Source organism: Orycteropus afer, unplaced genomic scaffold (genome assembly GCF_000298275.1).
Source record: "Orycteropus afer afer isolate SDZICR_OR568_19922 unplaced genomic scaffold, OryAfe1.0 scaffold00266, whole genome shotgun sequence".
In the NCBI taxonomy this organism is placed as follows: Eukaryota; Metazoa; Chordata; class Mammalia; order Tubulidentata; family Orycteropodidae; genus Orycteropus; species Orycteropus afer.
In genome coordinates, this window is record NW_006921853.1 from 3838493 (window position 1) to 3858251 (window position 19759).

Consider the following 19759-nt stretch of genomic DNA (forward strand, 5'->3'; position numbering starts at 1 on the left):
AGTGTGATGTGTTCAGATTTGCTATAAAGCCACCCTGGTAAGAGGGACAGCTATTGCAACAGCTAGGTGGGGCTGTTGTTGTTATGGGCCGTCGAGTCGGACCCAACTCATAGGGACACCTCCTTGGGTTGCCAAGGCAGTATCACCCCGGAAGTAGATTGCCCAACCTTCCTTCTGAGGAGTGGCTGGTGGATGCTGGCAGGGGCTTGAAATAGGGACGTGACCATGAGTGACTACTTGGAGATGTTTGTGAGAAGAGAGTAAGTACTCAGCAGAATGGGGTGTGTATTTGTTTCCTATTGCTGCTGGAAGAAATTGCCAACAACTTGGTGGCTTTCAACAACACAATTTATCACCTGGCAGTTCTAGAGGTCAGAAGATAGGCTACAGCTGTGCTGGTGGGGCTGCACTTTCTGGGGAGACCTGTCTTTTGTTTGTTTTCCTTTTCCAGCTTCAATAAGCCACCACCATGACATGGTCTTGGCTTGTGGTTCCTTCCTGCATTTTCAAGTATCTCTCACTCCAAACCTCCTCCCTTTCACTTTCAAGGCCTCACACAGGTAATACAGGATCATCTTCTCATTTTGAAATCCTTAATCAGTTCTGCAAAGTCCCTTTGGCCATCTAAGGTAACAGATTCACAGGTTCCAGGGTCTTTGGGGGTGGGGGAGCGCTATTCTGCCCCATAGGGTATTATCAGTGAGGTGAACATGGGAGGTGGCCATGAGGGGGAGGGGAAGAGATCAGCTGTGGCTGAGTCACAGGACATCCCCAACTGCTCCCTTGGCTTTCAACATTCACCAAATACCGAGCACCTTACACATGACAGCTGCTGTGTATAAAGGTGACCATCATATGCGACTATCCCACAGCACATCCTTTACACTTCTGAACATCTCTGAAATCAGGATGTAGCTTTTAATCAATAGCATTTTACAACTGTAATTGGCAGGTTTGTTCTCAGTGATCCCTAAGACAATGTGCATCTTAAAAGTGACTGCATCTTGGAGCCAGTGAAATTCAGGTCTAGGCTGGCACTAGAACCAAAAAACCAAACTCACTGCCATCAAGTCACCATAGTGACCTCCATTGGGTTTCCAAGCCTGTAAAATCTTTTTTTTCTTTGCAGTCTATGATTTTTTTTACTGAAGTATTTTATCTGAAGGCATACAAACATTGCTTTTCCCATGTGACTGTAAAATACCAACTCTAATGCCTCCCAATTTCAGAAGGAAGGTTGAGTAATCCACTTCCTTAGTGATACCACCTCGGAAACCCAAGGAGGGGTCGCTGTGAGTCGGATCTGACCCGACGGCAGTGTGGTTTGGTTTTGGTATTGCCTCCCAATAGTCACAAATGACTTTTATAACTATGGAAGTAGATCACCCAATCTTCCTGGTGGGTTTGAACCACCAGCCTTCTGGTTAGCAGTCAAATGCCTTAGGCACTACGCCACCAGAGCTCCTTTTATAACATTAAGTCATCAGTCCAAGACAGCACCCGACTGAGACTTTCTCAGCACTTAAAACCAATACATTATCAACAAATATCAATCTTTAGAACCAAATCCAGAGTAAGTGCAGTTAAACCCAGTCAAGAAATTACAAGGAGCTCACTGGCTAAGCTGTACCAAATGGATACAAAGTAAAACCGCCTTCATACTCCACTTCTACATAAATGACTGCGTGACTCCTGCAATTTCTTCCTGTGTGTGCTCTGTTCACCAGGATAAGCTCCTAGGCTGGAAACCTTTACAGAAGTAGATCTCCCCCTCTTCCCTCCAGAGCAGCTGGGGGCTTTTAATCACTGACCTTCTGGTTAGCAGCCAAATGCCTTATTTACTGTGCCACCAGAGCTCCTAATTATAGCAGGAATTGGAAGACCCACTAGAGCGCAAAGCACCCACCTCATTCTGTCCCTCGTAGTTCGCAGTCTGGCTCCTTCCACCCTGAGGCTTCCACGTGCCCTAGGGTTCTGACGCTCAGACTCCTTATAAGGGATTCCTTCTGTTCACCCTGGCCACACACATGCTCAGCTCTTCCACCACAGCAGGGTCCAAAAACCAGCCCCTCCCTCCAGGTGTAACCTTGTCACAAAAGTCAGGCGCAATGAGCCTCCGGAAACCCCTGGGGGAACTTCTAAAAATCCAGGCAGCCAAGCCACAATCTAAACCACCTCATGCAGAATCTGGGTAAGATTATTTCAAGCTCCCCCGGTAAATCCTGGTGGGGCAGTGGTTAAACACTTGGCTGCTAGCTGAAAGGTTGGTGGTTTGCACACACCAGCCGCTCAAGAGAAAGTAGTAGACTGCTTCCATAGATTCTAAAACCAAACCAAACTCACTGCCATTGAGTGGATTCTGACTCATAGCGACCCCATTGGCTGCCCAAAACTGTAAATCTTTACAGAAGCAGACTGCCCCATCTTTCTTCCATGAAGCAGCTGGTGGGTTCAAACTACTGACCTTTTCATTACAGCCAAGGGCCTTAACCACCAGAGCTCCTTTCATAAAGATTACAGCCTTCAGATCCTGGATGGAGTGGGAGAACAATGTGGAACAAAACTCAAACCCATTAAAAAAATAAGATCAGGTTTATTAGTCTGCTAGAGTCTGGTGAGATCCCTCAAGACCATGGCCCCTAGTTACCCTTCAGGTCTGAAATTGCACTCACTCCCACGGCTTCCAGCCAAACAACAGGCGGGCATATAGGGTGAACATTCACATCAGATACACTCCTTAGAACGATCAATCAGGGGAGAACAGAACAGTGGTATATGCACAGGGAGATAGCTCAGGGAGCAGGAATGCATAGGTAAGGACCCAGAGGAAAGACTACAGAAGTGGGAAGAACTGTTACATTGTGGGGAACTGCAGTCAATGTCATGAAAGAAAGTATGTATCAACTGCTGTATGGAAAATGACTATGCTCTGTTAACTTTCACCCAAATCACAGTAAAAACTCCTAAAAAAAAATAAAATATGTATACATTCTTTGCCAACACCATAAGAAAAACAAAAATTACCGCCTTCAAAATCTTACAGAGCAGTTCTACTCTGTCCTATAGGGTTGCTGTGAGTTTGAATCAACTCAACAGGAATGGGTTTTGAATCCAATGGGAAGCCAAGGTGGAAAAGTGGAGGAATGGAGGAATCAACCTACTGTGATTCAAGTTAGGGGAGGCATAAGTCAGCACTTGAGGTGAGAAGCAACTTAGGTCCAGACCACAGTTATGTTTGTCCTCCCCACCAGATTCTGAATTCCTGTTAGGGGAGCAGTTGAGTCATGGAAATTCCCTCATGAACTACCCCCAAGCCAGACACATTGTGGGAACCCAGAAAATGCAGAGCCTCAAAGGCCAAGCAGAAAAGGTTCAGTGCCAAGAATAGGTGTGGGAGGGGAGCCCACTAATTTGTTGTGACCAGCTCTCGAATGATTCTAGTGAATCACTGCCCCTCTCTGTGCCAATAAGTGGTCTTGAAGGGACCCTTCAAGAACCAACACAGATGTTGCACTTAACCCACGGGCCATAAAGAGTCATAGGAACTACTGCAAGGGATAAACAAACCACCAGACTATGGAAAGTCACTGGCTCTCAGAATCTTAGGGGTCTTGAAAGATCTTGCTTCACTATCTCATTTCTAATTTCTATAGAGCCTGAAACAGCGGGAGTCAGTGACTAAAAGGTTTCTCGGTCACACCCAACAGGGTCCCAAAGTCTTCTAGCTGTCCTAGCCCTTTCAGGCCTACAATCTCCATTGCTGAGATCATAACCCTTCTGGCTACAGGACGGAGAATCTGAGGTCCTAAAGGTTAACAACCCAAGAACAGCAAAGCAGGAAGTCCCAGAGGAAACTGGAGATGGGAGTGTGAGTGAGAGACCTTCAGAGTTCATATGGAGAAGCCACACACAACACTGTCAAACTGGGCTCTGGTCCCTGAGAACATTAAACAAAAAAAGAGTGAGGTGGTTCAAGAGAGCAGAGACAAACTCCCACGGTACAACTTCATGGAAGGAAACACTCAAGGAGGGAGGCAAATGCAAAGAGGTTGTGGAGAAGGTCCAGGCTCCTGGTCCCAGCACAACGAAGGCCCCAATCCACAATCTGTAATAGACTTTTATTGGGAAAGGAAAGTTGATTGAGAAGCAGCCCCCCAATGTCCTCAGTCTCCTGAGACAACTGGGGTCTCCACCAGAGTCCAGGAAAGATGGGGCCTTTAACCGGGCCCTCAGCGAGCTCAGGTGTAGAGGTCAAAGTCAATGCGCTTGGAATTATAGAACTGACCACCAGGAGGGTCCAGCTTCCGGCAATAAACACCATCTGAGAAGTAGCCTTCATTCACCCAGGTCTGCAAGGAGAGAGCAGAGAGCTGGGGGAGAAGCTGGGGAGGTGAGCGGGAGGGAGGGACCAGGCAAAATGAGGAAGAAAGGGCCTTACCTGCATCTGTGCGCTGGTAAACGGCCCATAGAGTTCAGCATCCCCTGTGTTCTCCCACTTATATTCCCACATCACGTCCACTAGACCATCCCCTGGCGACTCTCCTACAATAACAGGCAAAGGCATTTGGGCCTCAGCTGCCCTGCCCAGGACACCCTTCTTCTGCCCTCCAAGCTTACCTCCTCTTTGGGCAGGGGTCACACTCTCCAGCTCCCCCTCCGTCACTTCCTCAGCAAACATGTCCAGAGAGGGTGGGGGTGCAGACTCATGGGATCCCTGGGTCCGGCACCCCAGCCCCTTCAGCCGCATGGCTAACCGCTCCCGAGTCTCTTGGTACACACCAAGGTCGCCCCGGGCCACCATCTGGTCGGCCAACCCTGACAGCCGGTCTAGGCGCTGGGGGGAGCTCGGCCGCCCAGGCCCCTTGCTGTCCCTTTTGCCCCCTCCTCGGGCCCCCAGACGCCTCAATGCCCCAGCAACTGTCTCCCTTGGCAACAGCAGCTCCAGAAGGCCTTCCAACAGGGCTTGGGCACTCATTGGTGTCTGGCCCACGCTGTCCTCCTCTGAGTCTGAGGCCTGGCGCTGATCAGGTGGTCGCTCCCTGATCTTCACCTGTAAACACGAAGACAAAAGAGTTACTCCCTACAAACTGTCAGCAGAGCCCAGTCCCCACACTTTCTTTCCCCAGACCCTGACACGCCAGCCTCTGGGCCACACCCAGTCAATGTTGTCCAGCCAGCTGTCTCGGATCTGAGCATCCCGGTTCAAGAAATAGTTGCCATCAGCATCAAAGTGGCCTTCCTCCATCTCTTCCTGCAGGTTGAAGGGCGTGATCCGCACCCCGCCCTCACTGGGAAGTGTAGCTGCTTCCTGACCTGCACCAAAGACACAGATGCTCTGTGCTAGGCAAGCACAAAGAAGCAGAGGGAAAACAATAGGCAGGAGCCTCCCTTGTCCTCCCACTGCTCTAAAAGTCCCTTTTTGTCCCTCTGACTGTATTAGATCTTGCGTATTACTCACCCTCCACATCCTCTGAAGCCAGGATGTCATATTTGCTGGACCCCTCCTCATCATCATCCTCCTCATCACTGTCCAAAGAGTGTTTACCTTTGAAGCGGCTCCCAGGACCTCCTGCCCCAGCCACAGGGTCTACCAGCTATAAAGAATCAGCAAATAAAGAGACGCAGGTTATTGGCTATTCTTCAAAACACTCCAGGATCTGCAGCCAAACTAAAAACCTTTCAAACCCACTAAACCCATTTCTCATAGAACATGAAAAAGTGAATGCTCTCTTTGTACCAAACTTTCTTTCTTTTCGGGTTTCTAAATTCTATCTTCTGCCTTCACTTGTCTTAGAACACGGGAGTCTGGCCCCCTCACCTTCTTCTTGGGAACGTTCATTTCATTGTCATCATCCTCATCTCCCACTCCCTGGAAGGTCACTTTCCTCTTTGACATGACGGGGAAGACCTGTGCGGAAGGAAAGGGAGAGAAGTAAGGGAACTGGCGCGCGAGGAGGGGACTCATCGCGAGAAGTTTTCTCCTTCCCCGCTGCCCCCGCCCCCGCCCGCCCAAGAAACATTTCTCCAGGTAGGCCCAGGTCAGAAGAGAAGGGAGCACGGAGTCAGGGGCTGAAAGAGCAGCTGGCAGCCAGACAACTCAGCCAGGCAACTCCTTTGGTTCGGCATTCGAGAGAGATGCTGGAATCGGGAGAAAGGGCAGCCACGCAGAGTTCCTCCCCGTGGGTATTCTCATGGGACCACTACCATTTTTCCGGCCCCCGCAGCCCTAGGCGCGGAGGGGCTCCGGGGGTTGATACCTGGCCCCTCAGGTTCCCCATAGCCCGCGGGATCCAGGCAGCCCCACGATCTGGAGCCCTGGCCTGCCTGCTCCTCCTTGCGTCCTAACTCCTAACTGTCCAGAACTACGCATACAAATTAAAGGGGCGGCAGAGCCAGAGAAGACTAGGGATGTCCCACCAGCGCGCGCTCACCTGGGGCTCAAGGGACGCAGGGGAAGAAAAGGAAAGATGCTTTCTCCAGGTCTACATCCGGGCCACCGGCCGCCATTACCCGGAAGAGAACTGAGGAATGCGCCAGGGAGGAACGGAAATGACTTCACTCCAATTCAGAGACGAACTGAAAGAGCGGGCGGAAGTATGCAATGAGAGAGGGACGATCTTTCAGAAGTGACGTAAACCGCCAGGGGCGAAATGACAAAAAGAGAGGACATTTGAACGCGTAGGTTCTGTGTCGGGCAAGAGGTATGGCCGGAAGTGGTGTTGATTCTGACAGCAGTAGAGGCTTTAGGGAGAAAGTGGAGTGCGCTCTACTTAAAGGGGCGCCCAGAGTCAGCATGGAGTGGCAAAGTCCGATCAGAGTCAGTGGATTCGTACCCGTCTTCCTTTTCAAGATACGAGTTATCCTTTCCCCAGGCCTGGCTAAGGACTCTACGCCCCTCACCATCTCGGGAGAAATCATTCCTACTAATTCCCAGTCTCCAGTAGTCTGCTTTCTCCCTTCAGTCTCTGAGACGCGTCCTTGCTCCTCTTCCTCCCGGGAAGGCTATTTGGCTCTTCTAATGGCCCGCCCTGTGGCCCTAACCGCTCTTTGGTCTCTATCAAACACCCAATTCCCTTTAGGACCCAGGGGAAGTCATTTGCCCCAAGCCAAGGTGTCAGAGTACCCAGGCCAGAAGCGCCTAGGGCCCCACATAGGCTCGGAAGAGGCCTGCAGTACCTCTACCGAAGCGCAGCCACAGGATAAACCCATTCCTCATAGAACATGAGAAAGCCAATCCTTTTAGCGAACAAGGTCCAGTCAGGCAGCTCCTGCCCAAGTGTTGGGAGTATGGTCCAAGGGAGTGGGTTTGGGAGTGCTGTGGGGAAAGAGGTCCCTAGCTCTAGTGGGCACTCAGAAGCTTGAACCCAGTTAGGACAAGTCCCTGATGGAGCTAGAGGATATTAGCAGGAGTATCCCCAGGACAACCAGCCAACCTGTCCCTCTCTCCTGCTTCCAGGGTTGAACCATGAAAATGCACCAATATCAGTGCTGTTTCTTCCACGGGCACAGAGCACAGGCCCCAAATCAGTAGGGCATCTTCCTAAAGGGGGCCTGAAGCATCAACTACCAGTAGCACAGGTTCATCCCCCAAGCAAGCCTCTTCTAGAAGAACCAGGCAGACAGCACGGGGTCCTAGGCCTCATCCTGTTGGAGAATTAACAGGTGAAGCCCTGCCTTGGAGCCATGGAATCCTAACCTTTAATGCTCTCATCCCTAGAATGGAGGGCAGAGGGTAGGTGGACCCATAAGCTGGCTACAGAAAACCAGGAGAAGCTGGGACCCAGGCCAGGGTGATCTGGAGACAGCTGGCTGTGCTGCTGCCCCACCTAGAGGCTGCAGTGCCGAGCTGTGTGAGTAGCTGGCTAGAAGCCAGGTCACCGGTTCACCGTCAGAGAACTGTGCTTTCCCACTTACTGTCAAACTGTTCCCCTCAGGATTCCAGGAGCTGCGTGAGTGTTTGGGAAGATCTGGGTGCTTCAGGCAGAGCATAGAGGGCTCCAGGACACGAGTGACAAGGGAGGCAGCAGATCCAAGGCAAAAATGGGGCAGGAGCTTAACCAATGTTAGTTGATGAGTGACTAAGAGGCAGCCCAAAAGCCAACGGGCACCTACCAAGGCCAGCAGACTACTTCAGTTAAGACTCAGGTCCCACTTCTCTTTCCTCCCTCCTGAGCCATTACCCCAAACTCCCTCATCAAAAAACAAGGCAGGAGACAAGCCCAGGTACAACAGCAGGTTCTTTTCCGGTTCCTCAAAGCGCCGCACACACAGGTCGGGGCAGGGACAGAAGAGAATGTAAACATAGGATTCCACCCCTGGACCTCAGGGGAAGACCCCTCTGGTAGGGGCCGGCAGGTTGGAAGGAAGCAAAGTGAAAGGAGGGAGCCCTGGTAAGACAAAGCAGTGGAGGCCTGAGAACACAGGAAGGGGGGTGAGGAGGGACAGCATGAGGATAGTTGGCAGGGACGTGGGGGACATTTCCTGTTCCAGTGCATGTCCCCTTAAATAAACTGGGGTACAAGAGCATCGTAGAACAACAACCAAAAAACAGAAGACAGAGCAAGCATCCCCACCCCAGGCCAGCCAGGTCCTCTGTACATAATTACAACAGAGATGTCCAGAAACAAAGCAAGGAAAGCCCTGGCCCCCAGCCTGGAAACAGGGACAACAGGCAAGACTGAAGGAGGAAAAAGGAACCCAGCTCCACCTCATGGGTAAGGGAAGCCACTGGAGTGTAAGAATCTGAAAACTGCTGACTTGCATCACTAAGAGTCACCTCGTGATGACAAGAGGTCAACCAGGACAGCACCAGGGAGGGGACCCCAGAGGGAGTTGGGGCAGGAGAGCCAGAGACCCTGGCTGGGCCTGTCTGGAAGTAAGGGGCTCCAGATTTGCTCCCGGCTGCCTCAGGGAGATGCAGCCACCCCACACACTGTCGGTCTAGGCTGTGCAGGGTTCAGCAGCTGGCAAGGAGACAGGGTATCAAGCCACTTTCCTCTGAGGAGGATGGCCCACTAAGGGGGGCTGGGGGCAGCAGCCCAGGCCAGGCCTGCTCCTGGCTGAGGGGAAAAGGGGGGCCATGCAGTCCAGCCCCAGGGCAGAGGTCAGAAGTAGGCATCCTGCCGGGCCTCAGATGCCGAGGACCTGTCCCCGCCATCCTGGGGGGCCGAGGGCCCATCTGCCTTTCGACGCAGCGAGGCCTTCCGGCCTTGGGCCTTCTTCTCCTGCCTCTGCCGCTCCTTCTCCTGCCTCTGCCGCTCCTTCTCCTGCTCTTTTTCCCACTTCTGCCGCTCCTTCTCCTGCTTCTCCCGCTCTTTCTCCCGTTTCTGTCGCTCCTTCTCACATTCCTTTTCCTGTTTCTGCCGTTCCTTCTCCAGCTTCCGGGCTTCCTTACTGGAACCCAAGGGGGTGCTGTTGCCAGTAGGTGAGGGAAGGGATGGATGCAGGCCCTCAGCGGTGACCACAGGCCCCGGGGCAGGCCCAGCACTAGCCCTTCGGGCAAGGGGGGGTGAAGAGGGGGCCCCACCAGCTGCACGAGCGCCTCGGCTCTTGAGGCTAGGGAGGCTGAGGAGGCTGGACGAGGGGCCCAGAGGTGGTTGCTGCCGCCGGCGCTCCTCGTGGATGGCCCGGGAACCATGGAGTCGCCGGGAGGGGCGATACTGCAGCTCCCCCCGGGTTTCCCGCCACTTCTTGAGCTGCGCTGCGTTTTCCCGCTCAATCAGTGCCTCTGTCACTGGGAGATTGGTCACCTGGAAGGAGAGGAAATGGGTGGCAAAATGAAGAGGAGGAGCAGGAAAGGGCTGGAGCAGGGGTAGAGTGTGCCGAGGTCAAGGCCTACCTCGTGCACGAGGAAGTCCTCCTGCATGCACTGCTGGGGCAGGTTACGCAGCTGCTCCATGGTCTCATACATGCCTTGGCAGGAGCGCAGCTTCTCCACCGAGCCCAGCGTGTGCCGCAGCAGCACCAGGGCCACTCGGAAGATGATCTTGACGCCTGGGAGGTCAGAGAGAAGAGGGCAGGGACAGGCTCAGGCCCCAGATCTCAGCGTACCCTGTTTAGGAGGGACTCACAGCCCCTGACCTCTCCTACTGCCAACCTTACAGATGAAGAGATTGAAGCCCAAGAAGGTAAATGAGTGGCCACTGGTTTCTGGTGCCTGGGAGGGAGGGAGTACAGCCCTGCATCAGTGGCCAAGATCAAGCCTCAATTCCTCCAGCCCCTAGGCTGTTTACAGTGAAGCTAGGCCCAACAAGTACCTTCTGTCATTGGGCCTCCAGAGATGTGACAGGGCCCTCTGGCAGCCACCATGGAAGCCCCAGGCCGTCACAGCGTAGATGGCCACAGAAGTACCTTCACAGAAGAACATGTCCCAGACACGCAGCACTGAAGCCCAGGGCAGGGTGCGGGCAAAGATGCACATGAACCACTCTGTCATGTAGAGCACGGGGTCAATGCGCTGTCGCCGCAGGTGCCGATGTGCCAGTGGCGAAGCCCGGCGCAACAGGGCAAAGAAGATCTCCCCGTCCAGCTGAATGGCCTCCTGGAGTGGAGACGAGTCATGAGAAGAGGGCTGGGCTGCTTCGGCCCCCAGGGGACAGATCACACCCTGCTAGGGGATCCCCACCCCAGTGAGGAGATGCCCAGAGAGGGACTCAAAGGCCGGGGCAGGAGAAAGGCTTCCCTGTAGCCCTGGGGAAAAGTTACAGTCCTGGGTGTACCCAGCCTCCACTCACCAGCCCTGCGCTGTAGTAGCCAGGGAGATACTTGTCACAGATCTGTACCAGGCACCAAAAGGCTTGCTGGGAAGGACAAGAAGGAGGAAGGGATGGGGCATGAGAAACAGGAAGCAGGGAGCTCCCCATCACCACTGCAGGTCGAGATGTGCCCGGTCCACCCCCACCAGGACCAGGCTGTGCTGACCTCAGCCGGCATGTGCATGAGCAGCACTGCGGCCACCGGAGCCTGGGCCTGGCAGTAGCCCTCATCAGGCCGGTAGATGGTGTAGGCCTTCAAAATGCGATACAGGTCCTGTTGCCTGGAGGGATGGGAAGATGGTGAGGGTGATCACAGGAGCTGGGAACTCTCTGCCCCAAACCAAATCTGCTCCCCACCAGCCCCAGACCAGACCTTTCCTACACCTCAAAAAAAAAAGAAAGAAAGAAAGAAAGAGACCAAACTCGCTACCATCAAGTTGATTCCAACTCATAACGACCCCCACTGGGTTTCCAAGACTATAAATCTTTACAGAAGCCGACTGCCTCATCTTTCTTCCAAGAGCAGCTGGTACGTTCGAACCACTGACCTTTTAGATTAGCAGCCAAATGCCTTAACCACTACACCATCAGAGCTCCCTCTTCCTACACCTAGCTCCAGCTGAATCTCAGAATTTTACAACGTAGGCCCATCCACCTTTCTAGTTGTACCTATCAAGCTATCAAAGTTGTGAGCACACTCGAAGCACTCTAGGCTCCAGCCCTCCAAACCGTGGCTGCACACCCCACACTCCCTCCCCATTCCCTAACACAGGCTGTGCTCTCTCCCCTCCCAGCCTTTGTCCCTGCCTCCCCCTCTCCTTCATCTGCCACTATCCCATAAACCTTCAAGGTCATCTCTAAGCTTTCAACATCCACAGCCTCAACCCTCCTCTAGCTCTGTCTAAATGTCTCATCACCCCAGAGCAGCTCTCCCAGAGCAAGGCCTGCCTTATCCGGCTCACTGGATTTCATCATCCCCCCACCCCCCAGTGTCCAGTGGGCCTGCCTCTTGGTGACGACTTAAAAGCCAGCTATGCCTCAAATCTTCCTCCTGTCTGCACACAAAACAGTATTTCTACCCAGACCTGCTCCTTCTCCTTGAGGGTGCTTTATCACTGTGTCTGGGATCCATCCCACTCAGCCCCCCATCAGAAAACTGAGGGCCATCCTCACTCTTTCCTCACTCCCCATGGTTAATCACCAGGCCCCAGCAAGTCTACATCCTGAATTTCACTCATGTTTCTGTTCCCTCTTCTCTACCTGCACAACCACCTCCCAGCTCAGCCCTTCAGTTCTTGCCCAGACAAAAGTAATGACCTCCCAGATCCTCTCCCAGCCCCTAGTCTCACCACCTACTCTGGAATACTGTATTCGGAACATGGAATTTGCTACTATCCTTCCTAGAATGGCGACTCCCCAAAGTCCATTATTCAAGTGTGATTTTCATTGGTGCTTTATCTGGATACCACCCCTACTATTATTTACCTACTATTTTTGCTCCACTTTGTACTAGCATCCATGAAATGACAAGTTTGATAAACGATGGTTATTTTATCTAATACATATTAAAATAAACGTGTAACTTCCACAAGCTCCCCCGCTGCATCCACCCACCTGCCTACTTCTGTGCCCGCCTGCTTTCCTATTGCTAGGGGTGAACTGTCTGTGATCCCGCTGAAGCTCAGCCCTGCCCCGGTGCACTGGGTCCCCTCCCTTCTCACCTACACAAGGCCATCACTCCAACACCCCTGCCTCTCCTGCCTCATCGACCTTTCCCTCCACCGGGTCATTCCTATCAGCACGCCAATACACTGTCATTTCTTCTATCTTTAAAAGACTCACTGTCTTCAGTTTCTTTCCTCATTCTGCAGTCAGGCTTTCATTCACTATTCCACACAAAACTGTGTGTAGGGAGGTCACCAATAACCTCCAGAGGTCAGTTTCCAGACGTCATTTTCCTTGACCTGTCAGCAGCAGCACTTCACACAGCTGATCCTTGAAACCCTCTTGGCTCTGCTTCCAGGAGTCACACCCTCCTGGTTTGCGTCCAGCCTCTCAGCTGCCCCTTCCAGTCTCCTTTACTGATGCACCCTCATCTTCCCAGCCTCTACATGCTGGCACGCTGCCAGGCTCAGTCCTCAGCCATCGTCCGTTTCTACCTATGCTTGCTGCCCTGGCGATCTGTCCAGTCTATGGGCTGACAGCTCCCAGTTTCCACTCTCTCTCCAATTCAGACCTGTCCTCTGAAACCCAGACTTGCGTGTAGTCTCAATCCAGCTTACCTGACATCTCCAGCTAAATATCCGATAGGCGCTGCAAACTCAACATTCCAAAACTGAGCTCCTGGCACCCCCCACTTCCCACCAGTTTTCCCCATCCATCCTGTCAGTAAATAGCAACTCCATTCTTCTAGCTTCTCAGATCAGAAAGCTGAATAGTCATCATCAACTCCTCTCCCTAACCACCCCCCACACACACACTGTCCAATCCATCAGCAAGTCCATTTGGCTCTATCTTCAAAATACACCCAGAACCCAACCACTGTCCCCCATGCTTCACTGCTATCACCCTGGTCCAGTCTGTCATTTTCAGCTCTCTCCTGGATTATGGAAACAGTCGGCCTGACTCTGCTGCCTTGTCTTCCTATGGTCTATTCTCAACAGAGCAGCCAAAATGATCTTTTTAAAACCTAAGTCCTAAGTCAGATCCAGTCATCCCTCTACCTAAAAGCACTGCAGAGGCTTCCAATCTTCTTCAAGAGTAAAAGTCAATTATTTTCAACAGCCTACAAGGCTCTGTTCAGTTGCCCCCCATTACCTCTTTCTGACCTCGTTTCCTACTACTCCTTCTACCACACACTCCCCGCTTTAGCTACACGGACTTCCTTCTAGTACCGTGACTGCACCAGGTACGTTCTCACCTGAGCCCTTGCTGTGGTCCTGCCTGCCTGGATCATTCTTCCCCCTTACATCTACGTGGCCCACTCCCGTACCTACCTCGGGTCTTTACACAAACGTCACCTTCTAAGGGAAAGCTCCCCTGGGTTCTCCTGACCTAAAGTTGGAACCTCACATTCAATATTCCCCTTTCTTGTTTTACACTCCTCTTTTAACATTTACCACCATTTCACATGTCTTCCTTCTGTACCATGTTTATTATCTATGCCCACTAAAGTATAAGAAGCTCCAGAAAGCAGGGTCTCTTTTTTCTCAAAAGGGCAGGAATGTTTGTCTTTTTGTTCACTGTCATTTGTGATTAGGACAGTACCTGGCATATAGCAAGTACCCAATAAATGTTAGCTGAAATACAAATTTTCTGGTAAGTGTCCATCTGAGAACCACGTAAGATCATCTTGCATACACTAGGGAGTGGTATATGGCCCACATCTTGAGGACACCTGGCCTAGAGAATGAAACGGAAATGCCTCAGCAGAGCATGGGGGCCCCTGGTGATCTGGCTCCACACTCCTTTTTCAGCTTCAGCCCGACTCCACCCCACCACCCAGATATACCTTATATAATCCCCAGCCAGGAAAAACCTGCCCCCTGCTCTAGCTCCATCTTGCCTTCAAAACTCAACCCAAGCGCAAGCTCTTCCATGAGCCTGTGATGTGTCTACACACACACACACACACACACACACGTACACACACCGAGTTAGAGTCTCCCTCCTGAGCATGGTTGCTCCCAGCTCCCCGGACACATACTTCAACACAGCTTGACACTCAATCCATTAAGGATCACTTTCCTAGGAGCCCTAGCGGGCAAGGACTGCATTCAGCCCCATCCTGTAGCCATGTGGCTTCTTCAACAAGTGTCTGCTGCCCAGCCCACGTGGCAAGGCCACCTTACCCATGCCCTCCTCGAGCAGCAAACATCTCATGGAAAGGGAACTGGCGGTGCAGGTCCTTTTCAATCACATCCAGCCACTTGGGGTCCCCAGGAGCCCGTTCCAACTCCTACAGTGGAACAATAGGGGTTTCTCTCAGGAGCTGAGGGAACCGACACCCTGCACACGTACGCTCCACACCCTGGAGCTGCACGTACCTCAAATTTGCCCGGGTTCTGCTCCAAGAGTTCCTTGCTATTGGACAGGTACTGCCAGGCCTTGGCTCTGAGGGAGGAGGGGACCCCCTTCCGGCAGCGCAGCTTCACCTAAGGCAGACAGGCAGGCAGAGGGACAGCCTAAGGGGCTGGCGCAGTCTCCAACTTTCCCAGGAAACCTCAGGCTTCCTGGGAGAGTCCTCCCACATGTCAGAGGGTTGACTCTGATGAACATGGCCAGGCTTTCTATCTTTAAGGCTACTCTTCCCAAGTGAGAAGAGAGCTGTTACATTGTGGGGATTGCAGTCAATGTCATGAAACAAAATGTGTACGACCTGCTATACAGAAAATGAATTTGCTCTGTAAACTTTCACCCAAATCAAAATCAAAATTAGAAATTAAATAAAATAGAGCTACTCCTTCCCTCAAGCCCAGGTACCACCTGCCCCAGCACGGTCCACGGGCGGGATCTTGTCAAGTTCCAAGGCCCTGAGCACCCACCCCTACCATACCTTGTCTATTCCCTGCCCACCACTCCGCCTTTCCAAACCTTCTGGAAACGCCGTGATAACCACTTATCCCAGTTACTGAACATCTCCAGCCACTTGAGCTCCCGTTGCCGAGCGACATCCACAGGAATGGAGCTCTCTCTGTGTGTGGGGGGGGCGGGGGGCACAGAAGAGGTCATTATTAGTACAGAACCTGGACTACTGGGAAAAACGAAGCAAGCCACCTCCCAGGCTCATATGTGAGGCTGGACATAAACACATTCTGTAAGTAACCAAACATCAGGATGTCTGGCCATTTGGTCATCCCAAGGCCTTAGCTCACCAACCTGAAAGGGGGTTCTTCCATGTTTGATAATTATCGGTAACTTCTGTGTTCAAATTCCACTTTTGATACATTCACATTTCGGGAGAGAGTCCAGAATATTTTAAAGCCAGACTTTGCATTAGACTTGGATCCAAGTCCTAGCCTGACCACTTACTCAGTGTGACCTTGGGCCTGGGGCCATTTAATTTCTGAGTCTGTTTCCTCATTCAGAAAATGGAAAGACTAGCAATACCTACCTGGGGAGATCTGATGAGAGGTTATAGGATATAATACGTAGCAAAAACCAAAAAAACAAACTCACTACCATCAAGTCGGATCCGACTCATAGCAACCCCTCGTTGGGTTTCTGAGGCGGTATCACTACAGAAGTAGATTGCCCCATCTTCCTTCCGAGGAATGGTTGGTGGGTTTGAACAGCCAGCCTTCTAGTTAGCAGTCAAATGCGTTAGGTACTACGCCTACAGAGCTCCCTAATACATAGCAGGGGCTCAGTAATAAGAGCAACTGTTATCCATAAAAAAACTGAATATACTTCCCTGTTTCCTTAGATGCAACTATCAGCTTCCTCCTATCAGACTCCTGAAATCCCTCACCTATCGGCAACAACCTCCATCTCCTCCTCCCTGAAATCCCTCCAGATTCCCAGACAAAATGACGCTCTCCCAGCTCCGTTTACCTACTTTTCTATAAGAGCTTCACATTCAAGGTTATCCCATGTCTTGAAATAGTTCCTTGTAGGAAACAGTATAGGTGGTGAGCAAAATGGAAAAAAGAGCTAGGGTTTTACAAACCAGAGACCTGGGTTCAAATCCCAGTTCTGTTGCTTAGGAGTCTTGGCAAGTGTGATAACCCGAGTCCCTTCCTCATCTGTAAAATACAGCCGCCACCGCCACCTACATCACAATGCTGTGAGAGGATGACTGAGAAACTGTATCTGAAGAGCTGTTAAACGGAAACCAAACCCAAAACAAACTGATGGCCGTTGAGTCGATCCCAACTCATAGCGCCCTATAAGACAGAGTAAAACTGCCCCATATGGTTTCCAGGCTGCAAATCTACAGAAGCAGATTGCCACCTCTTTCTTCCTCAGAGTGCTGGTGGGTTCAAACTACCAACCTTTCAGTTGGCAGCTGCGTGCTTCAACCACTGTGCCACTAGGGCTCCTGTTAAATGAAAGGGGTCCATGAAATGCTAGTCTCTTTTGTCCTAAAACCCCCTTAAACGAAGAGACCATCTCCCATTCATTTCTATCATAAGTCAGTTTCCAATTCTAGTAATGGCCAAGCCAAAGCAAACTCACTACCATGGGGTTGATTCTGACTCATAGCAAGCCCCACTGGGTTTTCAAGGCTATAAATCTTTACAGAAGCAGACTACCTCATCTTTCTTCCACAGAGATGCTAGTGGGTTCAAACCACTGACCTTATGGTTAGCAGCCAAATGCCTTAACCACTACACCACCAAAGCGCCTTCTACTAAGGGCAGAGAAGAGTATGATACCTTTGCTGTCCTCAAGAAGGTCACAGCCTAGCAGGGGAGATAGCTGCAATGTGGTATGCAAAATGCAATGACAGACAGACAGAACAGGCACCTAACTGGAGTGGGAGCAGTGGCTATCAGGGAAGGCTTCCTGTAGGAGGAGAAACGCCAACCACTCCAACAGGACCACAGCACCAAGGGTGAGGGAAGGCCAGGGCGGCTAGTGGAGCAGGCTAATAAGGAGCCTTGTATACAGGCCAAAGAGTTTGGACTTTATCCTGTGGGCAGTGAGGAGCTACTCAAAAGCTTTTAAGGTGGTGTGTGCCATGGCCGGCTTGCCTCATAGGTAGATTTCCCCACCAGGGAGGATGGACTTTGGAGAGACAAAGCAGAGAACCAGGAACCAGCATCCAGCCCAGTGCTGGACGTACAAAAGAGGCTTGCTAAAACAGAATTCAATCCAAGTTCCGTATAGTAGTGTGGTACTGGGGAGGGCCATCAGAGTCCCACAGATGTAGGTTCAAATCCCTACACTTTGAGTGGGGCAATTCATTCAACTGCTCTAATCCTGTTTTTTCATCTATAAATGGGGTACAACAATACATCCCCCATCTATGGGCAGGCACTAAGGGCAAACTTCAGTTGCTTTCCCTGTACGGGACAGTGAATACTGCCTCTCAAAGCTGTTGGGTTTTTCGTGGGATTCTAAACCCAACCTAGAATACCTTTCCCCCACGACATCCCCCACACCAGATCCCCCACCCCAACACACACAGCCATGACCAAATCCCACTCATCCTTCAAGATGAGTGAAGATTCAGGTTGAGGTTCAGCTGAATGGCCAGGCTGGGCAAGAAGAGTCCCTTCCCTAAGACCTCACACAACCCTGTCCTGATCTCTAACTTAAATATACCACACTACATAGAAATCAATTGCTTACCTATCAGTCTCTCCCACCAGACAATGAGCTCCTCCACTGAATGTTTTATCCCTAATACCCACCACCACAGGGCCTGGCACTCAGGATGCTGCAGGGAGAACTGACCTACAGGTTAAAGGGGCACAGGAGCAACGGGCAGAATCCAGAGAGAGGGAAGAAAGAAGTCAGAAGGGATTACCCCCCCACACCTCCAGAGTGACTCAGGCCCCTGGAAGGAACTAGGAAAGACTCTGGCCTCCTGGGGAGATGAGGAAATGGGGAAGAGGCCTCCCCTACCCTCTTTCCTTCAGTGAAGACACAAGGCTACCCTTCTCTGCAGAGGGGTGCTGCCTTCAGGGTCTCCCCTCCATCCATCAGACTTCCCTCACTCACCAACCCATCAGACGGAGGACTATGAGGGCTACGCAGCATCCCTTCCGGGCTCCCAAAGTCTGCCCAGCCAGCTCTCCAGAACATCTCAGCCTATAGCTGGAGTTTAACCTCAAGGTGCTGGAATGACCTTAGGGATCACCTCATGCGATCCTTCACTTTATGGAAGAGAAAAATTCATTCCTGAAGCCACTAGCTCAAGAGCACACAGCACTCCAAAGACAAGGCCTAGACTCAAACCCAGGTCCCCTGACTCCCAGCCTGAAACCCTAACATGCCAGTGTCACAAAAACTTGGGATGCTCTGGTTACGCCAGGGACCACCAAGTAGCCCACTCTCACGGATCACCCCCTGGATCCTCAGAGGGGCTGACAGAGTCTGGGCAAGGTGTATGCCTCCCCCTGTCCCCCTGCTACCCTGAGGCAGTCCCATTTGGGTGCCCACCAGGTACTCACAGGCTGCCCGAGTACTGGCTGCCTCCAAGGAAGCCATACTTGTCCGTCTTGCGCAGGGCCAGCCCATTGATCTCTGAGTCTGAACCCATGGAGCTCACATCATCCGCCAAGGACTCCAAGGTCCCAGACATGAGGCTTACAGAGTCCAAGTAGCTCAGAGTGTCCGGAGCCTGTCCTCGCGGCCCGGGGATGCCTGGTCCCAGGCTGGACGTGGAGCCCAGGTCCTGAGAGCTTTCCGCAGGCTCCGGAGCTGGGGTCACGGTCACGACGGCTACCAGAGCCTCACATGTCCCTGGAGGCCCCGTACCAGGTCCTGAGGGGTCCTCACGAGCGGGTCCTGCTGCTGCTGCTGCTGCAGTTCCATGTCCACTTGTCACCTGTCCTGTCACTGCTGCAACCCGTGCGGTCATTCCTGAAGCCACTGTGGTTCCCGGCTTGGGGGCAAGCGGGGGCTTGGCAGTCAGGGCCCCAGGAGCTGTTCTGCAGGGGGTCCTGGTGGGGGTACCTGGTCCAGGGGCGGGCGAAGTTCGGGCCTCCTCTGTCTTCGGAGAATCCGCCCCTGGGGCCACAGCCACTGACTTCTCGGCTCCTGCTACTGCCGCGGGCACCGGGAGCTCTGGGCCAGGGGGAACCTGCGCCGTCGGGGCTGTGGGCGAGGCCTCTAGAGTCAGCACTACCACTGTGCTGCCGGCGACACCTGGGGTCGCAGCCGGGGCCGCATCTGTAGTCTGGTTGGGCCCCGGGACCCAGGCGGGCCGCGCCTCCCCGGGGGCCGCTAGGGTAACCGGGGCCGAGGTGGCCGTAGTCACTGGCGGCCCCGGAGCCACCACCACCACGGGCCCGGCCCGGGAGCCCCGAGGCGGTGGCGAGGGGGCCGCGGGGGCG

At 52.5% G+C, this 19759-nt stretch overlaps 2 protein-coding genes across 2 annotated transcripts; both read right to left on the reverse strand.

Moving 5' to 3' along the window:
* Positions 1-4238: 4238 nt before the first annotated feature.
* CD2BP2 (CD2 cytoplasmic tail binding protein 2) lies at positions 4239-5896 on the reverse strand. The gene is made up of 6 exons (XM_007950232.1): positions 5819-5896; positions 5459-5594; positions 5156-5313; positions 4618-5050; positions 4439-4542; positions 4239-4349 (listed from the first exon to the last, which is right to left on the reverse strand). Exons 1-6 carry the CDS (start codon positions 5894-5896, stop codon positions 4239-4241), a joined length of 1020 nt encoding a protein of 339 aa, XP_007948423.1.
* Positions 5897-9104: 3208 nt separating this feature from the next.
* On the reverse strand, positions 9105-19755 carry TBC1D10B (TBC1 domain family member 10B; the record flags this gene model as incomplete). Its single annotated transcript, XM_007950298.2, has 9 exons — positions 9105-9749; positions 9839-9993; positions 10351-10540; positions 10734-10799; positions 10921-11035; positions 14606-14712; positions 14801-14908; positions 15348-15447; positions 18875-19755. Coding segments are annotated over 9 exons (2367 nt in total), but the record flags the coding sequence as incomplete, so codon positions are not given.
* Positions 19756-19759: the final 4 nt, after the last annotated feature.